The sequence below is a fragment of the Ceratotherium simum genome, chromosome 12, assembly GCF_057802395.1.
Source record: "Ceratotherium simum simum isolate JZ-2026a chromosome 12, ASM5780239v1, whole genome shotgun sequence".
In the NCBI taxonomy this organism is placed as follows: Eukaryota; Metazoa; Chordata; class Mammalia; order Perissodactyla; family Rhinocerotidae; genus Ceratotherium; species Ceratotherium simum.
The window spans coordinates 58261512-58287666 of NC_141911.1; the positions used below are offsets into that span (position 1 = coordinate 58261512).

The 26155-nt window shown below is 37.0% G+C and overlaps 2 protein-coding genes across 3 annotated transcripts in view; one reads left to right on the plus strand and one right to left on the minus strand.

The window, feature by feature from the left end:
* Positions 1–25343, plus strand: part of NUDT6 (nudix hydrolase 6) — a 30439-nt gene extending 5096 nt beyond the window's left edge. For both annotated transcript variants that reach the window (XM_004426517.3, XM_087437659.1), the window contains exons 3-5: positions 4471–4526; positions 20164–20218; positions 24681–25343. In XM_004426517.3, the coding sequence (XP_004426574.1) occupies positions 4471–4526; positions 20164–20218; positions 24681–25078 (509 nt within the window). In that variant the 3' untranslated portion in view covers positions 25079–25343. The remainder of the gene's footprint in view (positions 1–4470; positions 4527–20163; positions 20219–24680) is intronic.
* FGF2 (fibroblast growth factor 2) overlaps positions 19604–26155 on the minus strand; it is a 61840-nt gene continuing 55288 nt past the window's right edge. The window contains exon 3 of the mRNA XM_087437660.1: positions 19604–25723. Within this exon, the coding sequence (XP_087293786.1) occupies positions 25538–25723 (186 nt within the window). The 3' untranslated portion in view covers positions 19604–25537. The remainder of the gene's footprint in view (positions 25724–26155) is intronic.

Sequence of the window (26155 nt, forward strand, 5' to 3'; positions counted from 1 at the left end):
TAAAAGATAACTTTTAAGTTGAATTTAAGGTAAAGCAAACCAGGTTTTCAATGATTTGAACATTACTTCTTAAAGACGTTTACTTTATTGTGCCAAACAGTTGTTTAGAATAGCATAACTTAATATATTATAGAATTTTGAATCGCCCATTAGGTTCAGTGACATGGTCTGTTTTGTTTTTTTTTTTTTTTTGGTGAGGAATTTCAGCCCTAAGCTAACATCCATGACAATTCTCCTCTTTTGCTGAGGAAGAACGGCTCTGAGCTAACATCTATTGCAATCCTCCTCCTTTTTTTTTCCCCAAAGCCCCAATAGATAGTTGTAAGTGACATAGTCTTGAGAGACGACTTGCTTTAGGTTAAGACTGGGGTTCTCAAATTGTAGAGTGCATCAAAATCACCTGGAGGGCTTGTTAAAAGGATTGCTGGGCCCTACCGGCAAGAGTTTCTGATTCCGTTGGTGTGGAGTGGGGCCCGAGGAATTGCATTTCTAGTAAGTTCCCTGCTGCTGCTCCCGATGTTGATACTTTGAGAACCAAGGTTAAGAAAATTCCTAGATTTCCAGAAAAACTAAAATAGTAAATAATCCTTATGACTTCAGATAAATGAAAGCAGTAATACATATTAATTAGTGATTTAGTTAATAATAATTTTATTTGCCTTCATATAATTTACAAGAGTTTTTTTATTTTTCATTGAGGTAAAATTGGTGTATGACGTTATATGAGTTTCAGGTATACATCATTATAATTCAACATACAAGAGTTTTTAGGGGCCGGCCTGGTGGTGCAGCGGTTAAGTGTGCGCGCTCCACTTCAGCGGCTCGGCGTTTGCAGGTTTGGATCCCAGGCGCGCACTGATGTACCGCTTGCCAAGCCATGCTGTGGCGGCATCCCATATAAAGTAGAGGAAAATGGGAAGATGGGCATGGATGTTAGCCCAGGCCCAATCTTCCTCAGCAGAAAAGAGGAGGATTGGCATTGAATGTTAGCTCAGGGCTGATCTTACTCCCCAAAAAAAAAAAAAAAAAGAGTTTTTAAAGGTAGTTTGCACCTTTGAAGTCTTAAAGGAGTTATTCGAGGGTGTGTAATGTTTTCTCTGTCCATGGTCTCACTCCCCTGTAGCAAGTAGAGGCATTTGGAAACTTTCCATTCAAATCTACTTCAAAAGACCACTTGATAATTCGATGACAACTTCACACTCCATGAGAAAGTCATACAGATACGTATCAATTCATTGGTACAGACTTTTAAATTAGAGTTTCCAGTTATTACCACAGAATTGGTGATATATGGATAAAGAGTGTCCTATGAAGAACTTGTTTATAACTAAGTACTCTATTGTGTATTATTATTAAGATGTACCATAGACATTCAGGGAATGAGAGATCTGGAACTTGACCAGAGTCTTGAAGAATAACTAGGATTTGAAGTGGCTATTGGGAGTGGGGAAAAGATAATGTAAGAAATTGTTCTGGAAAGGTACAGAGTTTTTTAGATGAAGAGAAAATAGTTAACATTTGTTGTTAAAATCAACAGAAGGTAGGTGTGGCTAGTGAAGGGGATCAGAACATACCACCCCAAATTATGCCACTTTAGCATATTGATTATTTTGAGCTGAAGACAATTGAGAAACAGCAGATGCAGGAAGGGCTCTCTGCCTCCCCCTTTCTACCTAAAAGCAGGGCATAAATTTCTTGTACCAGGAAGAGGAGAACATTCTTATCACTGGAGACAGGAGTTGACACTGAGATGAGTCTGTACAAAGAAACCTTATTAAAACAACCCTTATATGCATTAGTTTTCCCCGTATATTTCTAAGTCACTTTCCCACAATTTACTTCCTCTGGCCCAAAGCCCTTTTTCTTTTGTTTTATCATGTCTTCACAATTTATCACTCTTTGTTAAAATGGTATATGAGCCCCTGGGTCTAACCGCTTTTTGGGGATTTTTAGTTCTTTCTATGAAGCCCCTTACCCCCACCCCAGGCCATGTAAAAATATTAACATCAAATAAAATTTAATACTTTTTCTCCATTAATCTGTCTTCTGTCAGTTCAATTCACAGGCCCCAGACACAGATCCTAAGTGGGTAGAGGAAAAAAATATTTCCTCCCCTACACTGGAATGGAGTGAGCTATGGCTTTCTTACTGTTCTTCAAATATAGCATTCTTTTATTTATTTATTTTTTTTATTTATTTATTTTTCCCCCCCAAAGCCCCAGTAGATAGTTGTATGTCATAGTTGCACATCCTTCTAGTTGCTGTATGTGGGACGCGGCCTCAGCATGGCCGGAGAAGTGGTGCCTCGGTGCGCACCCGGGATCCAAACCTGGGCCGCCAGCAGCAGAGTGCGTGCACTTAACCACTAAGCCATGGGGCCGGCCCAAATATAGCATTCTTGTGTCTACCTCAGAGCCTTTAAACTTCCTGGCTCCTCTTTGGCAGTGCTCTTCCCCAGTGCTTTGTTTATCCAGCTGTTTAGAGCTGAGGTTTCTTCTCAAATATCTCCTTCTCAGAAAAGCTCCTGACCTTCCTATCTAAAATAGAGCCCTCCTGCATGCCAATCCCATCATCCTTTGTCCCTTTATCCAGCTCTATTTTTCTTTATAGCACTTATCACAATCTGAAATTATCTTTTATTTCATGTTATTAATTTCCCCCACAATAATATGGGGGGGAAATAATAAAACTCCATGAAGGCAGATATTTTATCTGTCTTGTTCACTGCATCGCCAGGCTGAAGATAATGGGCATAAAGTAGGTGCCAAATATTTCTTGAATGAATGGTTGGACAGATCTTCAAGTGGAAACATCAGCCCTCTGAGAATGCAACTGTAGTGTGGTAAAGTGGCGATGTTGCACAGTGAAAAGAATGCTTCTCAGAATTCAGGCCGACCAGCTGTCAGTCTTAGAGCTGTGTGAACTTGGGCAGTGAAAATGATACCGCTCACAGGATTATTGTGAGGAATACCCAAGATAATGCACATAAAGCACTTAGCAAAGTACCTAACTAATCATAATAATATGTTAATAACCTCTGTTTAATCCTTAATCTCTTTGGATTTACATAACTTTTACATTGTGACCAGCAGGGGTCGCTTACATTGCGCTTTATCAATGCTGGTTTTGTCTTTGGGATAAATATTTGGCTCATGTTTATAGTGAATTCATTAGGGAAAAGTTCAATTTGAGTAATCACAAATTATTATAATTTAAAAATAGGTTTCCTTGGCATTTCTTTGGCATTCTATCCCTTGTAACATCCAATTAAATTATAGTTTACATTTTCTAAAAGAAGCCAACATTAATGTTATCTTGTTAACTATATCTCTTAGTGGTTTTCCTTCTTGCTTTAAAATATTAAAATGTGGTGTTTTCGTTTCAGAGAAAATTACTCTTCCTTGTGTTACACATACCCATCCCCCTCTGTATTTTATCTCTGCATAGCATTTATGACCTTCTCTTGTTCTATATCATTTATTTTTTATTTGTCACCTTCTCACACACACCAGAATGTGAGCCCCATAAGGACAGGAAATTTTGTTTTGTTCACAACTATATCCCTAGTACCTAGAAAAGTTCCTGACAAACAACAGGAGCTCAATTAATATACTATATTTAGAACCTATATGTATTATATATAAGAACTCAACTAATACTGAAAGAATAGATGAATATACAGAAAATATTTTTTAAACAATATCTTGCCACATTATGTAAATGCAAATATTTTTAAATTTTGACATTTAATGGAACCTAATACAAATCATTAAAGTATCGTTTGTATTTTTGACCCAAGATTGCCCAAAGAGAAATAAAAAAATTAGAAAAAAAACATTTTTGAGTCCCTAACATCTAGCAAAATGCCTAGTGTGCTGGGCAATATGTATGATGAATGAATAGATAAAAGAAATGGACTAGAACTCAAACATATATAAAATAAAGAAGTATTCCAAAGCAATATATTGGTATGTTATAAAGTTGTGTACATACGTAGTAAAGAAATTTAAGTGCTTGAGATTTATATCATCACGGGGCACAACCCACGTTCTATACATAGAGGTTCAAGGAATAGAAATGAGAATGGAAAAGTCAATTTATTTATTCAATAAATATTTTTAAGCACTTAGTCTGGACACTAAAGTAAATGCTATATGAGGATAGACATTAATTTATTTTACTGTGTCCATCAGGAATAAACAATCTAGAGAAGAGGCTTAAGCAGATGATTGTCCTATAAATTAGTATATACTGGAACTATCATTGGTACTCTAAATTGTTGAAAGAACCTGCATAACTGAGCAACCGGTTTCTTGCTGGAGAGATTTTGCAAGTCTTCGTGAGTGAGGTGGTATTTGAACTAGGCCTTCAAGGATGGGTAGGATTTTGACCACAGATAAGAGTGTGGGAGGAGGCTAAGGTGAATGAAATTAATATTTCTCAATTACCTTTTATTTTTCCCCCCAACAGGAGCTGTATTTGATGAAAATACTAGAAAAATATTGGTTGTACAAGATCGAAATAAAGTAAGTTGCTTCTTCTTTATACATTGTTTTCTAAATGTTCAATTCTCTCTAGAGAAAAATAAAATGTAGGAATTTTGATATGCTCAAGGAAAGATATTTTAAAAGTCATTTCTAAGCAGTTATGGATCATTTAGATATTTATTTAATTCCAAAAATACTTATGCAGGCCTTGAAAATGTCAGGGTAACCACAATGTTGCTCATTATCTATTATTTTATGGCTACAGGAAAATTGTAAGTGGCTGTATTTAATTGAGAAGACAACTCTGTTTCTGACAGACTATCAAGATATTCTTCCATTCATTCAACATTCATTAAGCTCCTACTCTGAGCCAGGTGCTGGGAATACAAAGATTAAAAAGACAATATCCCTGTGTCCTGCGGCTCACTATCTATTTGGGAAAGTAGTCATCCAACAGATGGCAACAATTAACTTTGCCTTTAAAAAGCCCCTAAAGACTTCTCAGAGGAGGTGACATTTAAACTGGGTCTTGAAAAATGAGTAGGAGCTTACTAGGCAAAAAAAAAAAAAAAAAAAAAAGAGTTGGGGGGATAGAAAAACACACTGAGAACATTAGAATTGCATATGTAAAGTCACAGAGTTCAGAAAGGGGCTGACATGGTGTCTTGGTCTGTTGAGGTACCGTAACAAAAATACCATAGACTGGGTGGCTTACACGACAGACATTTGGTTCTCACAGTTCTGAAGGCTGGGAAGGTCAAGATCAAGGCACCAGCAGATTCAGTGTCTGGTGAGGTCCCACTCCTGGTTCATAGATGTTTGTCTTCTCCCTTGTCCTCACATGGCAGAAGGGACTAGTGAACTCCGGGTTCTCTTTTATAAAGAGCACTACTCCCATTCATGTGAGCTCGACTCTCATGACATGATCACCTCCCAAAGGCGCCACCTCATAATACCGTCACGTTGGCGATCTGAATTAGTGTGGTCAGGTGGGGGGCATAAACATTCAGTCCATTGCACATAGTGTGGAAATAATGCTAAAAAGTTCACTGTGGCCAGGAATGCAGGGAGTGGTAAATATTTGACCTGAGAAGTAGTCTGGGAACAGAATGTAAAGAGCTTTGTACATAAAAATAAGAAGTATAGGCAACTGGAAGCAACAAGTTTTTAAGACAAGTACCATGATTAGAGATCAAATGTTTTTATGCTTGGGAGTATAAGTAAAAGTGAAAGAGAATAATTATTTTAATACTTTATGAGACTTCAATAAATATTGGTAGACAGAGTCAAACGTTTTTCCCTATTATATATGTTTTTAAATTTTAAACTAATATTTGTAATGATAGCTGAAAGCAGCATCACACATTTCTCAGAAATGTTATCTAAAATTATTCTCATAGTTATCTCATAAATAACTTTCAAAGTTTAGTTAAGACAGGATCTCTGACTCAAACTAAGCTTTATCATCAACAGAAATTTATTGAGTACCTAAGGTAGTATTGTGCCGAGCCCTCAATAAGTTTTATGTTTGAATTAGAACATGTAAATATAGGGCCGGCCCCGTGGCTTAGCGGTTAAGTGTGCGCGCTCCGCTACTGGCGGCCTGGGTTCGGATCCCGGGCGCGCACCGAGGCACTGCTTCTCCCGCCATGCTGAGGCGGCGTCCCACATACAGCAACTAGAAGGATGTGCAACTATGACATACAACTATCTACTGGGGCTTTGGGGAAAAAAATGAGGAGGATTGGCAATAGATGTTAGCTCAGAGCCGGTCTTCCTCAGCAAAAAGAGGAGGATTAGCATGGACGTTAGGTCAGGGCTGATCTTCCTCACACAAAAAAAAAGAAGAACATATAAATATATATATATTTGATGGGAATGACCGGAGAGTGGGAAGCATGATTGAGTAGTGAAAGTAGAACCTAGTTAGGAGGAGGCCTGAGAGCCAGGCAGAGGAGTTTAGATTTGACATGGAAACAATAGCTATTGAAAGATTTTGACTGAGATGAGAAAGTGATGGAGTTGATATGTGGAGAAGATTAAACTAATAACAATATGCAAATTAATCTGACAACAATGTCCTGAATGAGGGAGAGTTGGTATAAACACAGTGGACTTGGGAGTGAGGCTGACCTGAGTTCCAGTCTCTATGCCACATCTACTTTGGCCACATCTCTGAGCCTCAGTTTCCTCATCTTTAAAACCTAGATAACAATACCTTCCTCATAGGAATGATGCATTAGCTGTCCTTTCTTCCAACTGGATTCATACCTAGCACTATGTGACTAGAGTTTGTAATGTTTCCTTTGTATTCAATAAGGAAAAATATGTTAATAAAATAAATATTATTAACTCTTACTAAGCAAAAAGGAGGAGCGAGGAGGATGCAAACAGAGATAGAGCCAGAGAGGCTAGCCCGGTGATTGCTGTAGTAACTGAGATGAGAGGTAAGGAAGGCTTGCACTAGGATGATGGTGTGGGAAAAGGAAGAGATAGATGCCTCTAGGAATTGGTAACAGTAAATTTGTCAGTTAAGAAAAAGAATGAGTTTTAAATCATTTGGTATTTTGAGTTGAGGGTGGGGGCTGAAATAACAGTATCTCTAGCAGATACAGGGATGTTGGTAGAGGGGAAATGAATTCATTACAGAGAACTTGAGGTTGAGTTGGAAGAGTTTTTAAGAGAGAATATCCAGACATTTCTTCTCATTCCTCCTGAGGCATTACTTGAGTCCCAGACAAGTTGCTATGGGTCAATTCCTTAGTTCCCTATGGTACTAAAAAGAGGTGTGAGATGAAACACATTAATTAATCAATTTCTTTTTACAACTTTGACCATCATGACCCACAATACTTTAAAGCTCTAGGCAGTGGCCTTCATCCACAGGAGTGGATACAAGAAAGAAATTGATATATTGAGTCTAGGATTGCATTACCTAGCCCCACTGGCCTAAGAGGCTTAGCAGGGGACTTTCCATGGCTTCCAGACAGCTGCAATTTTAGCTATTGTATTCTGTAGAATCATGCTTCGTGGCGTCGCTCAATGTAGCACAGTGCCACCCCAAGAAAAATAGGTACATTAACAAAAAAACATTACATGAAAGAGAGAACTGAGCACCATGTGCTAAAAGCAGATGAAAAGTACACTGAAGTTAATTTTCAGCATCATCTGTATAAATAGTTGACAATTAGGGATAAAGTAGTTGATAAATAGGAAGAGACACACATCAGTTCTTTTTCAGAGGCTGAAGAGGTTGGAGCAGTCGAGACATGAGGATAATAGTTGAATCATAATAATCTGTATTCTTCATGTGTCTGGATATGAGTAAGTTCACCATTCTTTGAAATAAACTATTTGGAAGTGAGGACTTCTCTGACATCACATTAGGAATGGAAGATAAACACCCAAGAGCTTTTTGTCTGGGGCAGTTCATGGATTGTGAATATGTGTGTCTTTTAATAGGAAAGTTTGAACTTAGTTGTTTTAGAACACTTTAAACTTCAGCTATGCCCCAAATGCTACACTTAGTAACTAAAGTTAACATTTTATAGTGCATCGGGAAAATAGGTTCTCTTCTTTCACGTACCTAAGTTATCTCTTTGAAGGAAATTAATTAATTAATTCATTCTCCATTTTGGTCCATAAATGTATCATTTAGAGAAGAATATAATTCATAGAGGAATATACCTCTGATTCTTCAATGTTCTAATTTTTTGCTTCTGTTTGTGTGTGTGTGTGTGTGTATATATGAATATATATGAATGTATATACATATATGAGTTGAAAGCTAAATTATTATCAGCATCTGCCAACTTGACCATCCAAGGAATATTTAATTATAGCATAGCTGTTCTGAGCTTAGGTGTCTGATAAAATCATCCTCCCCTTCCCTCTTCAATAACTTTTAATCCCTTATGCCTATTTCACTGTGATATTTTATGTATATATTATATATCACAAATCATTTTTTCAAAGACAAGATATAAAGAATAATAATATATATTGTGTATTTACTGCATGTCTTTACTTGAAGACATGAGTACTTCACATGAAGTAGCTATTTTAATCCTCACAACAACTTGGGATTTTTATCCCTATTTTAAAGGTGAAAAACCTGAGGCACAGAGAAGCTAAGTAATTTACCCCAAATTATGTAGATAATGTAGTGGAACCAAGGTTCTAATCCAGCCAATCTGATTTCAGAGTCTGTAATCTTTAAAAAAAAAAAAAAAAAAAATTAGCCAAAGCCCAAAATAACTCATTTCATGTGAGAGTGATCCTCAGTTCTCTCCATGCTCAATTCCAAGCATCAAGTAAGGATTTCAGAGACATACAACTATCTCACTACACACCAAGAAATTGTGAGGGACACCAGATAGTCCCTAGCTTATCCTATTCTACCCACAAAACAAAAGTTCCTGTAGTCATTATTTTATTATTTTGTCATTCAGGTCTTACTACCCTTAGGGCAAACAGGCTTGCATATAATTAATATTGAGTATCTAAGATCTGAGAAAATTTATTTAGGATTATGTTTAATTAAATTGGCTTAGACCAAAAGTGGATATTATAACTCTGCAATATGGCAGACAGATGGTATGCCCAAACATTATTGACAAATACTATATATACAAGTAACATAAGTTAATTAATTTCTTTTACTAAGTTTGAAAAAAATCTATACCTTGATACATAAAAGTTACTTCTAAAGAGATCTTATAAAAGGTTTTACTATCTTTTAAGTATATCCCTTTAATTATCTTTTCCTTACATTTAAAGAAGAAGCAGTGTCACCAAAACTCATTTAATGTTTTCTGGGCTCAAGTGACATAAGAAGTTGTAGAGACAAAACTGGATCAGGAGACCTGGCTTCTAAGATTTGGCCCTGCCACTAACTAGCTATGTGACTTTGGGCAAAGCTCTGAGCCTCTGGGAACCTAAGTTTCCCCACTTATAAAAGTAAGGAGTTAGAGTCGGTGATGGCAAATGAAATACTACAATACTACAATACTATAATTCTACCTATACACTTATGCACATGTAAGACAAGATACCAGATATAATCTGATGTTAAACAAAAAAATTCAACTGAGTAAATTTTAAAGATCTTACTGGCTTTATTCAACAATTCATTATCAGGTAGAATCTCATATAGCCAATAGAAAGGAACTCTGAAGACTGTACAAAATGAAAGACTTTTATAGGCAGAATGGGGCAGGACAAGGAAAGAGTGAATAGTTTGTCTTATATTAGGAATATAGGGAAGCATGTCTTAGGAATATAGGAAGGACTATATTAGGAATAGGAAGGCAAGGCCACCTTCCTTTAGGGGACAGCAAGGGTCTATCAAGCAGATTACCTCACTAATGCTGCCCAGGTAATTCTAGATTGACTGATTTAAAGTTACATTCCTGAGGGCCGGCCCTGTGGCTTAGTGGTTAAGTGCGCGTGCTCTGCTGCTGGCAGCCCGGGTTCGGATCCCGGGCATGCACTGACGCACCGCTTCTCTGGCCATGCTGAGGCCGCGTCCCACATACAGCAACTAGAAGGATGTGCAACTATGACATACAACTATCTACTGGGGCTTTCGGGGAAAAATAAATAAATTTAAAAAATTAAAAAATAAATAAATAAAGTTACATTCCTGGGAGAGACTGAAACTGCAATTAGATTAGGTATTAAGTCTCAGTTTGGTGATGTGGACTTAGCACAAGTGACTCCATTTTGGGCCTGTTGTCTCTTTTAACACTGGTTTAAGCCATTTTGGTATTTTGGAAAGAAAAGGGTAAACTATTAAGATTTTTAAAATAGCACACTGTGTTTCAGAAATGACTTTGGCAAATAAAATTTTGTTAAAGACTTTAACAGAGACAGAAAGCCAGACTAACATGATCGCTCCACTCCAAGCAGTTTTTCAGGGTTGTTTGATATACCAAATAAGAATCTATTTATGTAGTTACTCATTTATTAAAACCTGGAAATTCATAGAAAACAAACCTAGGTCTGATAAGGATAAAAATTGGGTTGCAGTCTGAAAAAAGGAAAGGAGGAGGGAGCTTCTCTGGCAGCTATTGCTGAATTGTCTTACTCCAAACCTAGACAGAGTGATGTTTTTTGGGTGGTTTTTCTTTTTTTCCTTATAAAACCTGCCAAGACAAATGACCTAACAGGTTCAGTTTGCAGAAATCAAACTTCCAGAGCAATCTGTATTAAGAAATTGAAAAAGAAAGAATTGAGTTGAGCTATATTTTGGGGCAATAGTCAAAACTATGTATACTAAATTTACCTAAACTCCAATGTAAACCACTAAAACTTTTATGATTCTCAGTTAATCATGTTCACATTCAATCCTTCTCTAGGTTTGTTCATCTTAGTTTCAAAGACATGATTGCTAGTGTTTTCTGAAATGTTTGTTAGTGTTTTCCAAGGTAGTCAAGAAACAAAGGGAGACCCAAGACTTAATGACTAAACAAAAACTCAAGAGACCTATCCACAGTGGCATTGTTCTAGCCATTCTTTGGAATAACTGAGTTCATCCCATAACATTTACTTATAAAGTTGTAAGTGGAGATTTTTCCATTCCCACCCCCACCCCTTTAGGCTGGGGGGACTTTTGAGAAATTAACACTAGATAGCTTCCTAAGTGGTTTATTTGGTGTCTCTTGGAACGTACAGCCATGTCTGAAGAGGATTAAAAACCCAAGTAAAGTGGTAGCACCAGCTCTGCAATGGCCTTCAGTCTCCTCAAACATCAAACATTTGCTAACACTTAGCTGTTCACTAAGTCACCTGTTCTTCTGTTATAGCATATATTCCTGTTCCTGATTGATGTTTTCAGGCTAAAAAATTATTTTAATTCCACCATGTTTTGCTATTTAATAGAAATAAAATCAGATAATCAAGTAATGATGATAATAATAGTGATGACATAAAATACTTCCATGAAATTATCTCCATTTTTCAGAAGAACTTTGATTTAGAGAGGTTGCAATAACTTATTCAACATTACACAGCTAGTAATTGGCAGAATCAGAATTTAAGCCTAGAGAGGAATCTTTTCACTAAACCAAAGCAAATGAAGACAGAAAATGAATTAAAATTTGGATGTGAAGGGGCCAGCCCGGGGCCTAGTGGTTAAGTTTGTCACGCTCTGCTTTGGCAGCCTGGGTTTGGTTCCTGGTCATGGACCTACACCACTCATCAGCAGCCATGCTGTGGCAGCGACCCACATACAAAATAGAGGCAGACTGGCTCAGATGTTAGCTCAGGGCGAATCTTCCTCAGCAAAAAAAAAAAAAAAAAAGAAAAAACAAACTTGGATGTGAACAAGTCAGTAGTATATGGCAGTGCCTACATGTATATTACATAGAATACAAAAGACTTCACTTGAATAGGGTTTTGTTTTTAGGGAGGAAGTTTGTTGTTTTGTTTTCTTAATATAATGTACAAATGCCACTGTCTATTGTTGAGATAAGCAGTTTCCTTCAGTTCAAGTGCCAGCAGTGATACTAAGCAGTACACATTTGGTGGCCTAAAGAAGAGAGTTAAGAACAAAAGAGTGTAAAGAAAAAGAAACATTATGGAGAAGAGGGAGATGATTAAGTGAAGGAGATGAAGAGTAATTATCAGATCTGGGCAAAATCTAGGATGATCTATTTGTAGAGTTTTTAGAAGACCCAAATAAAGACTTAAGACTGTATATAGGACATAGAAAAATCTTTATTAAAAATACTTGTATTTCAGGCTTCCTAAGGTGGCTGAACTTTTCAGGAGTATTATGATCCAGCAATTGGTCTTTTAAAAGTTAACAAACTTTAATTTTTTTCCATTACTCAAGGTTGTTTGGATTCTGAGGAAGATTAGTTCAAGGTAATAAGAGATGAATTTATAAATCAGAATGCCACTTTATTAATCCACAGTAGAGGAAAAGGTTCCAGGCTTTCCATTATTAGAAATGAATTGGAGAAATGTTCCCAGATGTGATATATGCTGCCTCCAAAATGCAAAGAGGTGCTCCACATGCTTTGAGTGGCAGGTGGTTGAAGGTGCAACAACTTGCCCGTTACCTTAGAGATCCACAGACCAGTATACCCCTAAAGACTGTAAGTTCATCTCCTGTTCTCTGGCACATAGATGTCTTACTAAGACCTCTAGAGTACTTGACACATCCTCGTCTCCAGGTCCAGTTGGCATCAATATAGCTGGGTGGTGATAACTCCTGGTATACGGTAACATCACAATTATTAAGATCCTTACATATGGAATGGAATGAGGGGCAGATGGAATGGGAAGTGTTGGTTGTATGGTAGCTATGGCACTTTAACAGCATGAGGGTAATAATAGTTATACTGTTTTGGAGATGGCTGGCTTTTGTTAAGTATTTTGAAAGCCTTGACAAAATAAAAATGACAAGCTCAGGTCAGCCTATCAACTCAAGGCACAATATGAAAACCATAGGCCTCCATGGCAGCATTTAAGGAGACCCCCATATTCTGTAGCCACAAAACTGGCAATGCTGAAATTAAGACCAAGATCCAACTTAAGGATACCAGAGCTGCAAAGGAGACTGAACAGAGTTTGACAAGTGTCCTATGTCAAAGCCAGTCTCTTAACAGGAAAAGAGTAGGACCCTGAGGCCCTGAGTGAATGAGCATGAAAGTTTTAAATCTCAAATTCTCCTGAATCCTCTGAGCCAAGAAAAGCAGCACCATTCTTGCTAGAGAGAACAGCCTACCCTTGCCTCAAGGCTCTCTAAAAGACAGGATATTTTACATTAGAACAGTGTATTTTAAAATCAGGACTAGACTAGAATATTCATGATGGCCTCCAAACCTGGTGACCTCTGACTATAGAAGTGTTCACTTACTTATAGTTACTTGATGAGCATTATTGTTCCCTCAAAAAATAAATTAATTAAACATGATCCCCACAAAGTAGGAACATGGACTGCCTGAAGAAAGATGTTAACTATAGGATGAAAATAACTGTGTGAGAAAAGTATCAATAAACTTGCGGCTATAACAGAGCACAAGATGAATATTTGAATCAGCACGCGGCGTTATATTTTGTTATATAGCAAATGGCATTTGCAAGCAGAGAAGGAATCCTTCTACATCTTCAGGTGGCTACATCTGTCATAGGTGGCTTAGGCACTGACTGACGTATCAGTCAGTGAGGAGTTGAATGAGAGATGACCTCTTAAAGTCCTTCTAGTTCTTTCTGTGGCTCATGGGTAGACATAAACAGTACTCCTAATATTTCCTATATGGAAAAGACCACTTCTCTTTCTCCCTTACATTGGCAAAAGTCAAGTATAACAGTACATGGAGGGGGGAAAGGTAATGAGACCTATTTGTGTATGTGTGTAATATATGTATAAACACACACATACATAAGAATGATCAACTTCATCTGCTTCCAAGTAACCAAAAAAATGACCCAAAGGTAAAAAGAGCCTCCTGAGTAAAATATGCTATAAGAGCCTCAAAGATGCAACTTCTTAGTGTTATAGTATAACAAAACTACTGAGAAAATCAACTTAATGTAAGATAATAAGAAATTTGATTGTATTAATAATAGCATTTGGCATTTATAGAATGCTTAACCTGTACTACAGACTATCGTATGTGCTGTATATTATGTAGCTACTTAAACCCCATGGCAACCAATTATCACCCCCATTTCAAAGGCTGGGAAACTCAGCCAGAGAGTTAGGTCATAAAGTAGTGCGGGAAGAACTTCTCTACCAGCTCAGGTGGTCAGGGAGTTAACTGACAACAGATGGATTAACAGGAGAAAAGTGTGGGGAGTGTTCCCTCAACAACAAGGGGAAGAGTTTCCATATCAGCATAATGAAAGGGGAGGGGGAGATAGGGCTTCTGTGGGAAACAAATAGGTGTGGGAGCTTCTGACAATGTTTGTTCATACAGTTGCTCATCCAGGTGATGAAGGTTAGTTTCCTCCCTGGCTGGAAGCTGTCCCAGAGGGGATTTATGGCATCTTCATTCTCAGAAAGCTCTGCCTTGAATCAGATAAGGGAAGCTCAGAAAGGGCTTCTTTCTGCATCTTGCTCTCAAATGTCATCAAATTACAGTAATCTTTATGCCATTCTGGTGGGTTGTGTGTCCCTTCATTTGGGACTGCACATAGCTAACTCAAATCTCTAATAAGAAGAGCTGCTTAGCTGCTGCTGAGGTCTCTGGACTCAGAAGGGCCTGGGACCAAGACCTCTGAAAATGAGGCATCAGCTGGTTGTTGTCTCCCGGGAGGGGGATGCACAATGAAGTTTATGTTGGAAATGCTAAGAAAACTGCAAACTGGATTTGGCGGACACTAGGGGAGGGAACTGCTGCTGCCGGAATGGAGCAGCATTGCTGAAGCAATGCAGGAGCCACAAGCATGTGGAGAGCCCACAGGAAGGAGACAGAAAGGAGCTGGTCCCTTCTTCCTCCACCAGCCTTGCAGCTGTTGGTGGGGGCTAAAAGGGAGTCAGCTGGCAAAGCAGAAATCGGTTAGCAGAGTCCCAGCTCCAACATCACTAGGCAGAGCACGGAGGGTGGGTTTGGAGCATTAGAGACAATAACAGTATCAGTTTATTAGAAATGCACACTCTCAGGCCCCACCCCAGACCTGATGAGTCAGAAATTCTGAGGATGCTGCTCAGCAATTTGTGTGTTAACAAGCCCTCCAGGTGATTCAGGTGCACAGTCAAGTTTGAGAATCATTGAACTAGAACATTGGGCTTCCAGACTCATTTGCTGATTTTCAGACTTGCCAGTGATTAGTTCTTTAAGAATGACAAAGTGCTGCTTTTCAGAAGCTTTTCCTATGCTTCTAGACAGTTGGGATTGGCAGAGGCTAGAGGCAAATTCAAATTATAGAAGACTTCGCTTTCTTTATGGATTAAGTAGGAATGATACTCCTACTTAGGACTTTGGATTTTTTGAGTTACAAACAGGGATCTATCTAAGAGAGCAACAAAATATGAAAGCCAAGTATTTGTGTATAGTTCAATGTTGTAATAAAAAGTATAAAGTGAGATGCTAAATTATATTTAATTTCTGTAATTATTTTGATGCTAGGTGGAATTAAAGTGTAAATGATAGCTATTAACCATAAGTAACTAATTAGCGTGATTTTCAGACACCTAAGTCAGTTTTTCTCCTTTCTTTAAGTACCTCACTCTCCCCAGGCATTAGTGTCAAGTGTTTCTTGGGAAGGAAAGTTTAACCCTCACCACAAGCATATGCACACACTCAAACACAAATCTAAAATGATATTTAAAATGTGTCCTTTTGGGACTGGCCTGGTGGCATAGTGGTTAAGTTTGAGTGCTCCGCTTCTGGGGCCCGGGGTTTGCAGGTTCAGATCCCAGGTGCAGACCTATGCACTGCTCATCCAGCCACGCTGTGGCAGGCGTCCCACATAAAGTAGAGGAAGAAGGGCATGGATGTTAGCCCAGGACCAATCTTCCTCAGCAAAAAAGAGGATTGGCAACAGATGTTATAGCTCAGGGCTAATCTTCCTCACCAAAAAAAAAAAAAAAAATGTGTCCTTTATCCTTTCCTACCAATATATTCCATTCCTTTGTCCCTGCCCCGTGATTTTGAGAAATAAAAGACGTGACAGAGGCTTGACCCTATAAACTGGGTGCAGAGAGCTGAGTTAAGGGTAGGGACCTATTCATTCATTCACTAAACATTACTGAGTTCCTATGCATACTATGTCATAGGCGCTGTTCTAAGCACTAGGCAAATATTAGTGAACATAGCAAAGTTTCTGTGTCTGGAGCTTATATTCAAATAGCTAAGATACAGATAAACAAATGAATATATAATACATAGGGTGGGGGTAAGTTTTTTTTAAGAAAAATACAGTGGTACAGGGAGAAAGATAATGACTGGGCTTGCTATATTGTGTGTTAATTTCTTTATGCCCTGCACCTAGCACTCAATAAATTTTTGTTGAATGAACAAACTTATTAAGAGATCTCTATGGTTGCCTCTATCTCATTGGTAACAGTGATAATATTGTAGCTAATGAGATTTATCTAAATACGGTGGCTCTGAATTCTGAAAAGCAAGAGTAGTAGCATTAAAGACTAGAACAGTGAAAATAAAAGATAATCCATCAAATTTCTGGCATCTGACCAAATTGGAGTAAGGGAAGAACAAGGAGGTCATTGTTTGATTAATACAAGAGAACTGAAAGGAAGAGGCTAGTAAGTCTGTACCCTTGTTCTAGCTTTTTTTTTTTTTTTTCCATGAGGAAGATCAGCCCTGAGCTAACATCCATGCCAATCCTCCTCTTTTTGCTGAGGAAGACTGGCCCTGAGTTAACATCTGTGCCCATCTTCCTCCACTTTATGTGGGATGCCGCCACAGCATGGCCTGACAAGCGGTGCGTTGGTGCGTGCCCGGGATCCGAACCCAGGCCGCCAGCAGCAAAGCACGCGCACTTAACCGCTACACCACAGGGCCGGCCCCTGTTCTAGGTTCTTGAGATATGGCTGAAAGAAATTAGTAGCCTTTGGGGAGTCTGTTTACACAAACTCCTAGTTAAGATTTCAGCCTCCACACCCAGGAAAGGTCCTGCAACTAATCCTCTGCTTAGGAAAACAGAAGATGTCTGTGGGATTGGAAAATAGTGAGAAAAAGGATCAGAAAATGAATCATTCCTGTTCACCCATTCTAGACACTCCAAAATAAACTTGAGTTTATCTTCGGGACAAATTTTAGAGGAAACAGTGCTATTAAACTTGAAATTGGTTTTACAGAGAAAATATCTTTCATTCTGTTAGTATCTCTGAAAAATGCATTAAAGAATAATATTTACCCTTTGTTGATATCCAAAATGCCTATTTCATGGGCTAGCAATTCTTAACATGGAGGAACGAAGGGCTCCAGAGTGATATATGGGACCACCCTTACATCATCCACACTGTCTCCTATTTTCCATTCACTCCTACAGACCAGACAGACAAACACACACACATAGACAAGAACATCAGATTTATAATTGGCAAATGTATAGGAAAAATTTGTCATCATATTCACCATTCTGAAATATGAAGGAACTACTCTAAACATGGTTTAAAACCACACAGTTTTATAAGTTAAAAGGATACTTTACCTTTTGTAGTATGTAAAAATCAGATACACTTAAGGAACTAGATGACCTCACCAACTCAAAGCAGGAAGGGATCATGTATGTGAATGTTGAGTAGCACGCAATGAGGCACAAGAATGTTTGAGAATATTTCTTTTAAAAGAGAGTGGAAAGTTCCTTTTTTAAGATTAGAGGGAAAAAAGAGATATTTTGTCTTCTTTTATAGGAAGGGAGAACAAAGATGAAAATAGATCAACTCAAAAAGGCTAAATATTCCAAACCCATTCCTAGCCCTTCCTCAGTTATTTTTCCCTCATGAAACAATATACTGGAAAGATAGAATAACAGTAAATCACTAGCAAAGTAATAAATCTCAGGCCAATCAGAAGATTCTAGATAGGGAACTCACAGGCAACAGGTAGAAACAAAGACATTTGATACCAAACTAGATTTTAATTCAAATTCACAAGCTCTGGAGAGGTTAAGTCTAAGATACAGACTCTGGTTCAGTTTACATAGATGTTCCACTGAGATCAGAACAAAAGATCAAAAGGTATATGAAAAAGCAGCGAATAGCAATTAATAGTGAGAAAACAGCAAATCAACTTTTTACATTTCTTAAAAGATGGTTAGAATCAGACTGCCTGGATTTTAACCCTGAGTTTACTACACACTAGCTGTGTCACTGTTGCCCCAGGCAAGTTATTAAATCTTTTCATGCCCTTAGTTTCATCACTTCTAAAATGGGAACAATAGTAGTCCCTCATGGGTTACCAAAAAGTTTAAATGTGTGTAATTCTTATAAAAAAAATTTAGCAGTGTCTGGAACATAGTGGGCATTCAATATACATTACCTAGTATTATTTTATTATTATATATTTAAACCTAGTTAATGGGAATATTTTTTAATATAAAAAAAGTGAGAGGACGTATCTCTCCATTGATCATATCTACAATAATAACCAGGTTTGTCAAACCACATAACTTAAGCCTCTCTGCCTACACTTAGAACCAGTAGCAGGCTCAAGCTTTTTAGGGGGAGGAGGAAGCTTTTTAAAAATAAGCTCTTTAAACCTGGTGCCAGAAAATATCACAAACTACTCACCAGCATAAAAATATACTTAATCTTTCCATACCTAAAGTTTATGAAATAAGCAAAATCAAATTTGTGTGAGCTGTTTTCAATCCTTATATCTAGCATTTTTCCCCTTCTAAGTTCCTATCTCCAAATTTAATCAACAATCTCCAATTATTTATAGTTGGTCTAGGTAAAGATTTTAAAAGTTGACTTTTATTGTTTTGGGGAAACATTTGTCTGCCCCATTATAACATTTCTTTCGTTAGAAACAGAATTTATGGTGGTGAAGTCCAATACCCTATCAGGAAAAAGACTGCATAGTTTCTGTAGAAACACAGCTTCTGGAAACACTTCATAATGGAACCCCAAAGACAGTGCATTAATGTAGAGATATTACTTAGAGATATATTTCTACATTAATAAAACATAATATACTTTATAAATTAATCTCAAGTCTGAGCCAGACACGGAAGGGTGGAAAGCCTGAATTCTGCACCCACATAATCAACAGTCTGTGGAAACTCTGGGAACCATGCCACTGGTCTCCAACCTAGCATAGTTGGGAAATGACACATTCTAAGAAGCACTCGTCCAGGAAATGAGTGGGTCACAAAGCACACCAGTAAAAGGTCCATAAAACTTGTTTTATGAATGAAGAGTATATGGTGTACTGGCTCCAAGCTGCAGCACCTTCATGAGTATGTCATAATTTCTCAGTCATTCCTCAGCATTATCATGGTGATAGATATTAACAGAACTCTAACAGGAAAAAGTAAACATGTCAGCCATAAGAATACTGTCCCATGCCATTTCATAATTATATTTAATCAATATTTTCCATATTTATCCCCATTCCAAGATCAGATCTTCTCACCCGCCCCTCCCCACCAAAAAAAGAAATGGTATACACACACACAAAAAAACTCACAACTTAAACTAATAAATTTTATTCATACTACCCATGAAAAGCAATTACATTTTTACATAAAATCATTAACACACAGAACAAGAGAAATCTTAAAATTAATATATCTGATTAGACACAATACAGAAAATAAATGTGAAAATTAAAAATAGCATACCTTAGTGATTAAATTTATACTGTATTTTCTACTTATTTATAGCAGCATCTGTAAGATTCCTCTATTTTTTTGTTAATAGTTAACTAGCAGCAAAATTTTTTAAATTACACAAAATCAGTAGATGTTTCTCTCCACTGTTTCAGTCACACAAAATTTATCACATTAACCAAACAAAACCACTTCTATTTCCTGAAGAAAAAGGTGAGAAAAGATTTCATAAGTCACCAGTTCCCCCAAAAAAGAAGAAAGGGAGGAGGAAGGAAGCTGAAAAAAATTTGCATGCGATTACCAAAAAATAAATAAATTCTCAACCACCTCCACCAATTATGGGTGGATTTTTTGGAGTCTCCATATGTTGTGTTAGTGAATAAAAGCTATGTTAGCTTTATTTTCTGACTTTATACTGCAGTTGAAAAATATGTGGAAGTTTCCAGGAGGCCTGTCAGAGCCTGGAGAAGATATCGGTATGTATCTTACATATTTTTAATTGGCTTGAAAATGTTGAGGAAATTCATGTGTTTACTTTCTTGCTCTATAGCTGAGAATAAGATTTTAAATTTTCTAATTGGTTCAGCCAAATCAGAAAATTTCAGAGAGGTTACTTCAGGGCTGATATAAAATTAGCAGCAAAACTTGTAACTTACTCCTTTAGTATAAATAATACCATTAGGAGCATACTACCTTTTCTTCTGTTGAGGACTGCTTCTAGATTAATTTGTTTGAAAATGAGAAGCTTTGGAGATACATCAGTAAAGTTTATCATTAAGGGTTATTTTGGATATGACTAAAATTGTTGTTGGAATTAAACTATGAGAAAACACAAATTCTTGACCATTTCATCACACAAGGATGAAAAGTAACTTTTAAATGAAATAAGTATTATTTATAAAGTCAATTATGAAGCAGTGGTGATGTAATTCTTCTCTTTATGAAAATTTATCTACTATTTACTTTGAATAGTCAGGAAGCCAAAACATAGTAAAATGTCTCATATGAGAACCTCTCAAATGAGAGAGAACTCCCTAAAACAACTCAGTGTTTAAGACAGGGAAATATGAAATGAGCTAAGAATTCTTTATGTCCAGATTTTATAGGAAATAGACCAAAGGATAGAAACTGAGTTTTCCTACCTCTTCCTTAAACCATTGGTTCAAATGCAGTCCCTATCATAATAAATCAATAGATAATGCATTTGATACCAGTATTATTTCTCCGTGACTTTTTCCTCAATATGCATGTCCCCTATTCTCTTTAGCTAACATCTGTATGAAGGGGCAATTTCCTAAATCATCTTTAAATCTTTTATTTAAAAATGTATATATACCTGAAACTTGATTTTTTAAAATGTTACACAGATTAAAACGCCCTATACACAGTATATAGCCAGCTCCTAACAACCTATAAGTAACTTTACTACATTCAGATATATTCATAGCAAATTTTGATTTTAGGTTCTTATTGACCTTTTGTTTAGATTCTGCTAGGTCTTCTGTTGAAATAAGAGGATTTTGTAGTGGTGCTAGTGCTGAAAGAGAAGGCCATTTATTCTAGAACACCTAATTATCTCACACTGTCCATATGTGATATATGAGAGCATGTGAACTAGTTAAGTTTATGTTTTACATCCTTTCCCAATCCATATTGGGCAAAAAGCAGTCTACAGGAGAAGGCATGTGTAGTGTCTTCTTCTGAGTCTTGCCTACTCAAATCAATTGACTTTTCTCCTTTGAGTTTTTATGGATCTTCTGAATTTCAGATATATTTAAATGTAAATGAAGAAACACATTTCCAAGCCAAATATGTATAATTTTAGGGTTAAGTGTACTCCAGAACCCTTCAAGTCCAGATAATTAAGAATTCACTATTTTTTTTTAAGGTATTTGTGGTTGTCACAACAACCCACCTCTCTAGAGATCATATATATACCTCCACCATGGGGAATTAAGAGATAAGCAGCAATTGGCATTCACATACTGCCTAGAAGTAGTATAAATTAAAGCTTTGCCTTAGAACTGATAAAACCCTGAAAGCAGCTAGAAAGGGTAACTGACAGTAGAGGTCTGCAAGACTATGTCTATATGAGGGCATTTCTGTTTTATAACACAGTACAATAATAGATTATTCTTCATGATGAAGCCAAATCATCTAAGAATTATTTAACTTATTTTCTTTTCTTTAAACCCTGTATTTAGGAAAGCATGTAATATGCATTAGGAATACTGCCATCACAAATGTGCAGACATTCATATTGGCTCTTAAGTAGTAAACACTAGTTAACTGGGAAACACATCTGTTTGGAATCCTTCATTCTTTGATAATACTAGGTAAATGAAGCACTATGGTCCAGAATGTTTTAAAAAAAATTAAGAAGGGCTTATACAAAATAGTATACAATCCTCAGGCTTTAATATAATATAAAACCCTAAGAGTACAAACGTATCTACAGGGTTAAAAATGGAGAAGTTGCCTTCCTAAAAAAATCTCATTACCACTGACAGGAAGAGAATCCTCTGCTGTGAAAGCAGCGGGTCTGATCAGAGCTCATCAGTGCACCAGAGTCAGAGGGAAACACCAGCAAAACCCACATTCTGCACTATTTTTCCTATTATTTTATTTCAACCTAATCCTATCATTAAATATTACAAAATAGAAATAACAAATATAAACTCCATTTCATTATTGTCCTGTAACTAAACAAAACACTATGACATATTTAAACATATCTCTCAATCAACAAAAATAAAAACAAAACCCTCCTGGTTTTTCCTATGTCTTTCAAACTTATAAAATAGTAAATATTATTATTTCAGTTTAGCCTACAGTACATTAAAATAAAGGTATAACAGAATAAAGTACTTTATCTAGATAAAAAATTTAAATTCATGGTAAAATCCTTGGGAACAGATTTCCATCTTGAGGTGGATTCTCATATGGTGGATACAAAATCACTTATTTGCCCATTCAATTTTTAGTCTAGTCAATGATATGCTGATTCAAGTTAAACTGATGGAACTACCCAGGCAGCTCTGATTTTGAATCAACTGCTATAGTGCCTGCTGAGCAGGGCGGGTTCACTCACTAGCCCCATCCTGTGCTTCTGTGACATATAACCAGGCTAGACTCAGGAACTAAATGTCGAACCCATGATTAGTAGCACTAAGAGCTAAACAGGAATAACCCCATGGTTATTTTTCAAAGCATTTAAAGAATAAAAATAAACATTTAAACAATATTAAATAAGATCAGCAGATGACATGTACAATTTAAGACTAGTGCCACAATCTTTAACAAATTTAGTAACAAACATGTACTGTATGCCAGACTGAAGGTATTTTTCTTATTAAGGAAAGTTTTCCTTTTCTTAGCATAAATTCTTCTTTTATGCTTTTAGTTTAAAAATGTAATTTCTAACCATGTTTAATCTATGGCAAATTTCAACTATAAGGGAAGTCAGCATATAATTCAAAAATGGCAGACAAATATCTTATATTTTAGAACACTTTACTCTTCTTGTGCATATTTCCAGAGCTGTTTCTTAGGAAAAAAACAAGAGCATATCCAGGAATCTGTAAGACAGTCAATAGTCAGAGCACACAGGAATTGAGACATTTTTCCTTGACTTCCTCTCCCTTGCCTATTCTTCACCAGTAGGACTAGTGAGAAGGCAAATATAATTTACTACTTGACAAACAAGAAAGTGGAGGCATTAAAGGGTATTTGAACAAAAATCTATGCCCATGGCAATTGTGAAGCTTCCCAGCAAACTGGGCAAGGAACATAGCTTTTTTAAGGGCTTCTCATAAACCCTTTGAGAGACAATGACAGAGCAACACAAAATTAGAGAAAGCCCATTTAGGGGTTTCATCTGGATATTTAAAAAAGCAGCCACAAAAATATGTTAATGGCAATAAAAATCCTGCCCCAGAAACTTGCATATCATTGAAAAAATCAACCTTATAAAATGTGAAAACCCTTGTAGTATAAAAATCTGTACAGTCATGCACCGCATAATGACTTTTCGGTCAACAACAGACTGCATCTACGACGGTGGTCCCATAAGATTGGTACCATATAGCTAAGGTATGCAGTGGGCTATACCATCTAGATTTGTGTAAGTACACTCTATGATGTTCACACAACAACAAAATTGCCTAGCGATGCATTTCTCAGAACATATTGCTGTTGTTAAGCGACGCATGACTGTATATTCTAAGTTTCTTTAAAACATCTGATGAAATGACTACAGCATTTTGGTGTTGGAGGAATAAATCCAAGTTCTTTGGAATCTCAAGAAACCAAAAAAACAGTCAAAAATTACCATAGTGGGATTCCACTGACAGGATAACTAGAGGAGCATAACAAAATGGTTATAAAGGAATCTGCTCTATGACTTGAAAGGCTTGACAGTCGCACCCAACATCACCAGGAGAGATTTGAATCAGTTCCTAGTTCAATACATTCTGCAGCTCTGCAGACTTCTGTAAGGAAGAATGGATCACTTTTTCTCAATACTGACTTATGTACACTTAGGCAGTTCTGATGGATGAGCAGGCACAGGATAATAATGAAGACATACGTAGGAATATTAACTGCAGCTTTGCAACCTATGTTTTCACCTTTTGAGAAATAAAGCAGGAAGAGGTTAAGAATATGAGACCCCAAAAATATACAGGTGGGTAAGCCTGCCAATAGCAGCCAAAAAAATATTCAGTATTTCAAAAGCTTCTTAGAGGTACAGTGGTAAGAAAATACTTTGGTATCTCAGGATGTCCAGAAGGCAAAGAGTTTATATTGAAAACTTCACTTTCCTAGGGTGAAGTTTTGCTTTTGAACCTTTAGATAATGCTAACTTTATCTGAAAATCTTTGATGATTAAATTTCTAAGAATGTGATCCTTATTGATTTGTACATCTTTCTTTTATGTAGGAGAGACAGCAGTTCGGGAAGTTTTTGAAGAGACTGGTATAAAAGCAGAATTCAGATCCCTCCTCAGTATTCGGCAACAGCACACCAATCCTGGAGCTTTCGGGAAGTCAGATATGTATATCGTCTGCCGCTTACAGCCATGTTCATTCACCATAAATTTTTGCCAGCATGAATGCTTACGATGTGAGTGGATGGATCTCAATGACCTGGTCAAGACTGAAAATACGACTCCCATCACCAGCAGAGTTGCTAGGCTGCTGCTGTATGGGTACAGAGAAGGGTTTGACAAGATTGATCTGACCATGGAAGAACTTCCGGCAGTTTACACAGGCTTGTTCTATAAACTCTATCACAAGGAACTGCCAGACAACTACAAAACTATGACAGGGATGGATTAAATTCATATTTACAGGTTTAAGAAAATTTAGGTAAATTGTACATGTAGATTAATGCATACCATATTACAAGAAGTAGTGGACATTTTGGGTTAACTAATGTCTGACTTTAATTTTCTAATGTGTATGATTTCCATGAAGAAACTTGTTTGTAAGTGTGTACATTTTAAAAGCCTCTTTTCAAATGAAGCAAATTTATAAAAAAGATTGTAGCTCTAAGTAAGCTTCACTGGATTAAGGCAAATGCTATATAAAAAGTGGAATTCTATACATTTTCCAGGAATTTTTGTTTTTTTTTTACTAAGGCAACGGTTAAATATTTTACTATTAGATAAAAGGTTATCTGACGAGTTATCCAAACTGAGCAGATAGCTGTGCACATTTTTCTTTTTCTTTCATTAACAAACTTCTAAAATATACCTCTTCTTTCACGTAAAATGAGATTAGATGCTGCCATTAAGATCAGCTCTTAGCAGACATTGGAAGAAAAAGTATAGCTTTCTGCCCAGGTCCTGTTTTGGGTCCAGGTTTATACTGCCCAGTTCGTTTCAGGGCCACATACCAACTGGAGTATTTCCTTGACCGGTAAGTATTGTAGTTATTAGATTCCAATCGTTCAAAAAAGAAACACTCGTCCGTAACACATTTCTGAAAAATAAAGGAAGAATTAGTAGTTGTTGTTGTTTTTATTATTATTACACTTCTCATATTAAATACTTATGACAGTACACTGCCCATTCTGCTCAACCAGCAGCAGTGCTCTTGGGTTCAGCAGGATAATCAAACTAGCAAGATTCAACATGGGCCAGCCCAGTGATATAGTGGTTAAGTTCACGGGCTCTGCTTCAGTGGCCCGGGGTTTGCAGGTTCAGATCCTGGGTGTGGACCTGCACACCACTTATCAAGCCACGCTGTGGCAGGCATCCCACATATAAAGTAGAGGAGGATGGGCACAGATGTTAGCCCAGGGCCAATCTTCCTCAGAAAAAAGAGGAAAATTGGCAACAGATGTTAGCTCAGGGCTAATCTGCCTCACCTAAATAATAATCATCATCATCATCTTCCACACCAAAATAATAA